The sequence below is a fragment of the Brachycentrus maculatus genome, unplaced genomic scaffold, assembly GCF_059751285.1.
Source record: "Brachycentrus maculatus isolate JH-2025_06_01 unplaced genomic scaffold, ASM5975128v1 h1tg000005l, whole genome shotgun sequence".
Lineage (NCBI taxonomy): Eukaryota > Metazoa > Arthropoda > Insecta > Trichoptera > Brachycentridae > Brachycentrus > Brachycentrus maculatus.
In genome coordinates this window covers 1,187,501-1,196,621 of record NW_028280760.1, presented here as the reverse complement: position 1 = coordinate 1,196,621, position 9,121 = coordinate 1,187,501, and the positions used below count along the sequence as shown (strand labels likewise).

The following is a 9,121-nucleotide window of genomic DNA, read 5'->3' as shown; positions in this document are numbered from 1 at the left end:
AATCAGCGTCATAGTTAATAAGCTGCAATATTTATATCAACTATACACTGGTAGCCAAAAATGATTGATACCGCGAGTCCACACCCTAGTAGCAAGTGGTACGAATTCTAATGAAATGTTTTACCGTTTTAACAACTAGCATTTCCGTCTGTTCCGGTATTTGTTCAGCCCTGTTTGTATCTGGTGCGTAACAACCGCCAAGCGAGTCTTCAATTGAATTTATAAAGGCGCTATGCAAAGCAAATGAAGAGTTTAAATGGAGTGGGAAGTTGTTTTCTAGAATTAATTTGATTTTTTCGAGTGGGAGATGATATAGGTGTTAAATTCACTCGTGTCGGAGTTCCCACCGATAATAGTCTTCATAAAAACCAAATGATTTTCTCGAGCAATATGCAGTAAATTGGTAGAGAGACTTTATGAATTGAATTGGCATTTGCTTTTGAATATTCCGTAATCTATTATTATCAATTTAAATAAAAACTCATAACTTTTTTACGAATGCAACACCTGTATGTCACTTGGCTTTGATCTATCACAGTACCTCGAATTCCTCCCAATTTTTGGCATAGGTATCGCTCGTGCATTCAGGAAATAAAGCGATAAATTCAAATTTATTTTTTGGAAGAATTTTTTTTTTAAATAAATGTAGAGAAATGTATTTGTTTTTTTTTTATTTAAAAAGTGTTCCTCCGATAAAACATGGCGACAGAAAAAAGCCAATATGGTGACGTTACGTCAGTTTTGAGGACTGGATATACTTAAAGGCGTCAGTTCTTTTTTTTTCATTTTACAAAGCAACACGAGTATTTTGAGTCTAATATACTACAAAGTATTTTTTTAAATTTGTTACATGTAACTTGAGACTAGAGTAGAATTTCAACATAAATGTGTAACAAAATTTCTAAATAGTGGTTTACGAAGAGATATTGTAACTTACCACACATCGCTCACTCCTTTCAAGAACGTTATAAATCAAAAATGGAAAATTTTGAGTTAGGTATGTTATCAGAATGCTCAGAAAATGTACTATATCCCAGCAAAAGCGGCATATTTTTAACTTAATATTTACCCGCTACAGGGCAGAAAATGTTATTTTTGCATTTTAAAGAAAAGGTATTGTTTAATTTTTTTATTTAATATGCTAAATATCTTTCAAATGGAAAAAAACCTTCAGGTTTTACTTAAAAAGATCTGTTGCAAAGTAAAAAGTTCAATAAGTGGCTTGATATTTACTTTTAAAACATTGTGTTATACTTTTAAACTTTAAAAACGTTCTCCCGAAAAATCAAGTTTTTTGATTTTTGACGTTCTTGAAAGGAGTGAGCGACATATCAAAAAACTGTTTCCGTATGAGTTTATACGATGAAACTATCCATCGCGATCCATCGTACAGTACTACCATCATCTACCGTTTACCGTAAAAAAAATTTTTTTTTTCGGTAAAATGAAATTAAATGTAGTTTTTCAAACTAACGTAAAAAAAGTAATGTGCAAGAGTTATTTATCCCAAGATTCTATTTTTTGTCGTTGGAAATTTTGTTAAGCTTTACTATACCTACTGGGCTGGGTTGGATACAGAATGCAAGTATTGATCTTAACTCTTTGTTTTATGAACATTTCGTTTTAAGGCTAAATACTAACGGAATTTCTGAATACTGATAAAAGCGTTTTTTAATGTAGTTTACTCTATTTGTACTACTTTATTTTTTATTCCATTATTATTAATCAAATATATTTTAAACAAAAATTTAAAGGTTTTTTCGTAATTTTTGCTTTTGATACCCATCAAAAATAGTGTTTTATTAAAATAAAAAATAAAATAAATTTGTTTTCGTTCATTCATTTAATAACAACATTAATAAAATTACAACACGCACCTAAATTTCTGAATATGGGCTGAATAAACTTGTATGTAGTATGTACGAATTGAAAATGCGTAATAAATCGCAGCGCACACGTTTTAATCAATTTATAAACGAAAAATATAAGGCCGCATATTTTTAATACATCATCGTTTAACAGGTATTATTAATATTTATTATCCACCCAACAAGCATGTAATCTATAATCCAGACCCTCCCTCTAAAATTAAATTCATTGATTCATGATAGGCATTTTATTCCTGATAAATTAATCTTTGAATTTTTGATCGATATGGACACCAACTAGTCATAAAATCTCAGCTAAGGCGGGATAATCGAAAGCCCTCAACTTAATTTTCTTTAAACCCTGGTAACATCTCAGCTGTCCAAACTTAAAACACAGTAAGGGACATTTTTTTGTAGTACGTTTTTTTTGCATTTTTAGACTAAGTAGAATCCACTTAGTCCAAAAATGCAAAAAAAACGTACTACAAAAAAAATGCCCCTTACTGTGTTTTGAGTTCGGACAGCCGATCTAACGTTATTAAATGCATTTTTTGCTTAAAACACCGTTTTTAGATTAAAAAAAAAAGTGTTTCATCGAAATAAATACTATATGGTTTTGAAAAGAAATTTTTGTCCGCCTCCGTAGTGTAATGGTCAGCACCCTCGGCTACCGTTCTGGAGGTCCCGGGTTCGATTCCCAAGGGGGGTAAAAATAAATATAAGAGATTTTTTCACTGTCATATTTATTCAATATTACCATGGACTGGTAACTGAAGCAGAGGGCTGATCACCTTTCCTTCATGTGTAAACGATCATGATAACACGGCGTTTATAAGTTCACAGTGCCCTATGCACCATTGGGGTGCGGATAAGGCTTATTATTTTGAAAAGAAAAGAGTTATTAAAAAGTTAGAAGTTCAAAAAAAAAGATGAAAAAAAAACATTAACTCGCAAAATTTCAACACATTCTCTTAAAAAATGTTGTGGGCAGACGTCCGGCCTCTCGCGCAGCAGGTCTCGTACTATTTAAGAGTACACCTTTAAGTGGTAGTTGAGAATATGAGTTTTAGGAATATAGTTTATACCTAGCACATTATTTATCTTGAGATCAGTTAACATTGTCAGTTTATATTGATATCTTGGTGTGTCCTTCGTTTCGTACAAGTGTCTTTGACTCGAGCTTTGATCTTTTTCCCCTTTTCCGTTTTCCTTCCTCCCGTCCCTCTTCCAGGTATTTTCACAAATGTGGATTTTTTTAATTGGAAGAGTGTCATATGTACATAGGTGTACTGGCAAAAAATGTTAACTCTAAAATATTCAATTTTGACTTGATGCAATATTATAAAATTTTCAACGTTCTATATCCTGACAAAATACACGAAGTAGTTTTGAAATGTCATATTTATGTGATTTTAAAAGTAAATTCTATTCTAATTTCATGGTGGGTATTTTATTCAGACTAAAAGCTTTAAATCAAGGGTGGTCAACCCGCGGCCCGCGGAGCACATCACACATTTTTCCTTTAGTGTACACAAAACCACCAAAAGAACATTTCATCGTGCATTCCATTCCATTTTACGGCCCGGTAGGAAATTTCATTTCTAAAATCTGGCCCAGCTACTGAAAATGTTGGCTACCCATACTTTGAATAACAGTGATTATTCAAAAAGGGATTTTAGAGTTATCGTTTTTTGCCAGTATACCCACGATTTACAAGTACTTGTTTCGTAATACTCGTAAATGTGAATAACTTATTACTAACTAACTATCTAATTAACCAGCGCGCTGCTTCTACCCAGGGGTAGGCAGAGAGAATAAAACGCCACACTACTCAGTCTTTCGAAAACATTCTTCGTCTCTTCCACGTTCATGCATCTCCTCATACATACCCGTCGATTATTGCGACTCCTGACCCGACCGCTTTCAAGTATTCGAGATACCAGATCATACTAAGATTTCCTTGGTCTTCCTCTGCTCCTTTTTTCAATGAATCTGTTTTACCATTTAAAATAACGAGTTATTTTAATGAAGTCGTCATTTGATTGTTTGTTTTTTTAACATATTTTTTTAAGTACAGTACTGTAATTATTATTCTTTGTTTTAATTTATTGCCTAATAAAATAATTATATGGTCTAACTCCTATGATTATGTCTCAATGTCATGTGGTATTGTGGGATTCGACGATGATGTGTCTTATTAAAGGTAAACCTACATATGTAAGTATGATAATAACATATCAATTGATAATTAATTCCACACAACAGGCACTAATAATTTACAGTAGGTATATTACTAATTTTAGTTTAACATAAAATTAATTAAACTCAACAAAACATTAATATTCAAAGTGACACTTATAACAGACTTAGGATATTATATATATATATATATATATATATATATATATATATATATATATATATATATATATATATATATGCGTATGTATTGTAGTACTGTTTCTGTACGCTATGTGGTATAAGAGTAGATGCGTCAGAAGGTAGTCGCGTATACGTAATATCTGGTTGCTCGCTTATAATTGACGGTAGAAGACATTGGAGAATCAAAGTGACAGAAGCTGTCAAGAAGCAAGCTTTTCGCCATGAGCAATGTTTAGTATTGAGTGTGTGTTGTTGTTACGTTTAACAGATGGCGCTGCCATAGCGGTAAAAATATACCTCTCACATGTGTATATCATTCGATTTTTTAAATTCATTTTTACTTGGTAAATACCACTATTTGAATCTATTGTGGCATATGATTCGATGCATTCCGCATTATCAAACGCCATGGTTTGACGGTTGATGATAATGAATGCGTCAAAAGATGTGTCACTATAGATTTTAATGAAAAGTAGTTTTAACAAAATAAAATTTAAATTCATAAAAATGGATATATATCACCCTGACTGCCGAATCACATTCATTAAATTAGATAGTTTTTAGAATTAATTCGTCGTAAGGAAAAAGCTGTTTGCATCGGACCGGTCGATATTAAAATAAAGTAATAATAGGATGTATACAAAGTGATTTTGTACGAGTAAGTTATGTAAGACATCTGTTAATTTTTTTATATTAGTATCTCAATTTAAATTACTTCTTAATTCTTTCGTTGCAATATCGACTTTTCTCGATATATCATTTTCACAAAACTTTAAGTCTGTCCAAATACTTGTTCACGAATCTGGGTTTTCTCCACTTCTGGGTTATTTTTATATTTTGACATCTCAACAATGGTGAAGAAATATATGTAATTCTGGGTATTTACAGGGCTTATGATCTGTCATTGAGTGATCACTTTACACACGTGCAACATTCACCATTCTACCACTGATTGACAACTACACTACTCAATTTTTTGGAACTTCAAGATATGTGATTAATCTCATGACACAGTACATATGAGTTCACAACAGTCGTCTACGTTGGATTGAGAAAGCTTTTATTTAGCAAACACCCTTTCATTTTGATGTTTGCAAGATCCGAATCGAGATTTATTTTTACATATTAAAAAACGCCTCAAAACATGATTATCAATTTTGTAGGCAGCTTATAATTTGACGTGTTATTTTTTATTTACAAGATTTTGAGCATGTCAAATAAAACGTTTTTAATTAAATAAAAAATTTGGACTTTAATTTATTTCATCTAATTCAGGTTTTTTTTATAATTCAATTTAATTTGCTAGACATTTCTACTGTTGATAATCTTAAAATAAATATCACTGTTCTGTCCAATAAAAAGAGTTAACCTCTTGTGCTTGGAGAGGGACTTACACGTTGTTTCTTGTTTATGCTTGTGAGTGATTATATTTAATTACAATAATAATTCAGTAATCTGGGATTTCTTCACATAGAAGTTATTGTAATATCACGCTATATATATATATGTTTTTCATAATTTTAGCCCTTTTATTTAGTGAGAAACTGTATAGTACACGTAATTTATAACTTGCTGAGTAAAAGTTTGTGTGGTAATCAACCGAGTTCAACCAAACAAACTTAACAATTCACTGACTGAAAACTTCTTCAACCATTATTTATGTTTCATTATGGAAAAAGTCAGGGTTACGTTCATTAATAGATGGCGTCGGTTGATTATTTAGTATTCTACATTCTGCCAAATATAAATATAGCTTTATAACTGATTGTTATATTGTATTAACCCTGATCAATCACATACTGAAATCACATTCTGAAATCAACAGTACGTATGTCTCCCCGCATTTCAGTGTTATAATACCCGTATTCATAAACCCTGTTAAAAGTATGACCTTGCAATGAAAAATTCTAGCAAATTGCCACCCCTCTGTACCCTATATATTCCAAAATTAATATTCTTTAACTTACATAATTTCCAAAGGTTCCTAACATTTACACTTTTAACCTTAACATTTAAAAAATTTATCATTTGATTACATAATGGTCTTAACAATAATAAAAATATGTATTTTTAATTACATACATTCAATTACATTCGAGTACATTCAATTTTCTTTCATTATTCATACTTTCTGGAATCAAATCGTACATTTTTAGTCCTGTATAGGTACAGGAAATAATTTTACGATAGTGATTTTTTTTAAGTATTCCTGTTCTAGTTTTATAATAAATAAAATATCATTACTACCGAATACAAGTTTAGTCATGAAAAAAAAGATTTTTTTGTCTCTTTTAATCCAATGGAGCCCCCTTCCTATTTTTTTTAATCTTATTGTATCGGTCTTTTTAAAAATTATTTTCGTTGCTTTATTTTCCGTCATATGCAACATCTTGAGATATTCTTCGTTGGCTAATTTAGATTAGGTAAGATATGTCACCGATTTTTTTTAGATTAATTAACACGTTCACTGCGTATAAAATAATGTGATAGGTACACATAAATTTAAATTCGCAATTTTTTTGAAGCCGTAACTTTATTGTACTTTCTATTTAAACACCATAAATAAGTGTATTCGTAAGAATGCTTGTCTTTATTCAACGCGACTTCCGTCAACGCTTGGCTGCAATATCTGTATGGACACGGAAGCCGTGTTGGACGCACAGGACGCGTCGAGAGAGTTGACGCGAGAAATGGAGAGTGGCCATAAACGCGCCAAAATCACGTTCGGGGGACGGAGAGTGCGTGCGGCATGCCCGCATTTGAGCGCTATTTAATTTCGCCAATGCGGGAAGCTGGATACCGGGTGGATAGTGGATAGTATACAGTGCACACTCGCACCTACAGTACACACTGTACACCGTACACAACGTGGAACTGAGCAGTGAGCAGTCCCTCAGTTGAATTCGGTCCGTCGCGAAACGCGCATGAGTTTTGGCGCGCACTTGAAAAAGCTCTGGTGTATTTTCCGCAGGTGAAAGCCGAACGTTTGTGAGGTGGAAATCTGTGCTTAACCATGCGAACGGAAGGCTTCAGGGGGGTGGTGACACTATTGTGTCTGCTATCCGCGATATTCTTTAAAGGTTTGTTTTAATTTTTATCAAAACCAAATTAATAATAAAAAATATTTGATTCAAATCTTTAAATTTCGTCGCTGAAATGATTCTTTAAAATAAAATAGCAATTGACAATTCAAGAGGGTATAAAATTAACGTTATTTACTATAAGATTTTACTTTTAAAAAGATGTTAAAATCAAAACCCTGATTTTGAGTTTAGTTGTACGTATATTTAATTTTTTTTAAACATAAAATAAAATAAATAAATAAATATTCGTGAGAATTGTTTAGCCTTGATTAGGGCATTATCAAACTAATGCCCTAACAAGGCAAAACAATCGTCACGAATTTTTATTTTTTATTTTATTTAAATAAAGTAAAAAATAAAAAGGTGACTCAATATTTGTGTTTTAATTTTAATATTTAAAATACAAATTAAGGAGTTCTACAAATTAATAAATAAAATCAATAAATAAAATTTTATTCTTCGTTTTACGATCTAAAAAAGTAACAAAATAACCTGATTTTATTGTAAATGTAACATGCTGTTTTATACATGTATGTTTATATATATATATATATATATATATATATATATATATATATATATATATATATATATATATATATATATATATATATATATATGTATATATATATTTATATATATATATATATATATGTATATATATATATATATATATATATATATATATATATATATATATATATATATATATATATATATATATATATATATATATATATATATATATATATATATATATATATACATGTATGCATTATATGTTGTAAACAAACAAAACTGCTAACAAGGCAGTATCGTGGTTCAATTGTCTTTTTTTAAAATACTATATTGTAAATGATCAAGCATGTAAATTAAATAAATAAAATTACTTAATGGGACTAACAGGTGTAATTTAGCACATTTTACATAATTGATGTGTTAATTAATTATATAAATTTATAAATATGCCTTGCAATTATTTATGTACATAATAACACATGTTACCGACACTAATTATTCCGGTATGATAATATGTACCTTCTGTCGGATATAAGGTCCAAAATAAAAACGTTTAACCTCTACGTCAACTTTTTACATACTACCAAATTTGTTGCTGCACATTAAAATAGGGTCTTTTCGTAAATCGAAAATGTACTATTATATTTGAATGAATTGAATAATTTTACAAAACTAATGATGTAAATTAAATTGTATGTAAGTATATGTAATTATTTAATTCACAATATTTCGAGTGTGTCCAAATCCCTATTCTCAAATCCGGGTTTCTCCACTTAGGCGTTTTTTTTATATTTTGACATCTCAATTTACACTCTATTCACAGATATTTTACCTGATTTAAAAAAAAATTATTTATGTATCTATTTTTTTTTAACAGAGGTAAAATAACTGTGAACAGAGGTTAGATAAGAAGAATATGGATGTCTGGGTATTTATGTACATGTATGGAGCTTTTGACCTGTCATAAGCTGATTAAGTGATCACAGGATACATGTGTAACATTCACAATTCTACCCATGATTGACAACCACACTACTCAAATTTTGGAACTCCAAGACATGTGATTAATATCATGATACAGTACATATCAGCTACCTATGTTGGATTGAGAAAGCTTTTTATTTAGCAGAGATCCTTTTATGTGGATATATGCATGATCCCAATCCCGGATTATTTTTACATGCTGGGAATCGCATGAAAACATGACCTGTTTTTTTTTATTCACAACATTTTGAATGTGTCCAAATCAACCATAGATTCTGGGGCGAA

General features: G+C 30.5%; 1 protein-coding gene across 1 annotated transcript in view; it reads left to right on the top strand.

The window, feature by feature from the left end:
* Nucleotides 1–7,145: 7,145 nt before the first annotated feature.
* LOC148313792 (uncharacterized) overlaps nucleotides 7,146–9,121 on the top strand; it is a 58,488-nt gene continuing 56,512 nt past the window's right edge. The window contains exon 1 of the mRNA XM_088256595.1: nucleotides 7,146–7,330. Coding sequence (XP_088112721.1) covers nucleotides 7,264–7,330 — 67 coding nt within the window. The 5' untranslated portion in view covers nucleotides 7,146–7,263. The remainder of the gene's footprint in view (nucleotides 7,331–9,121) is intronic.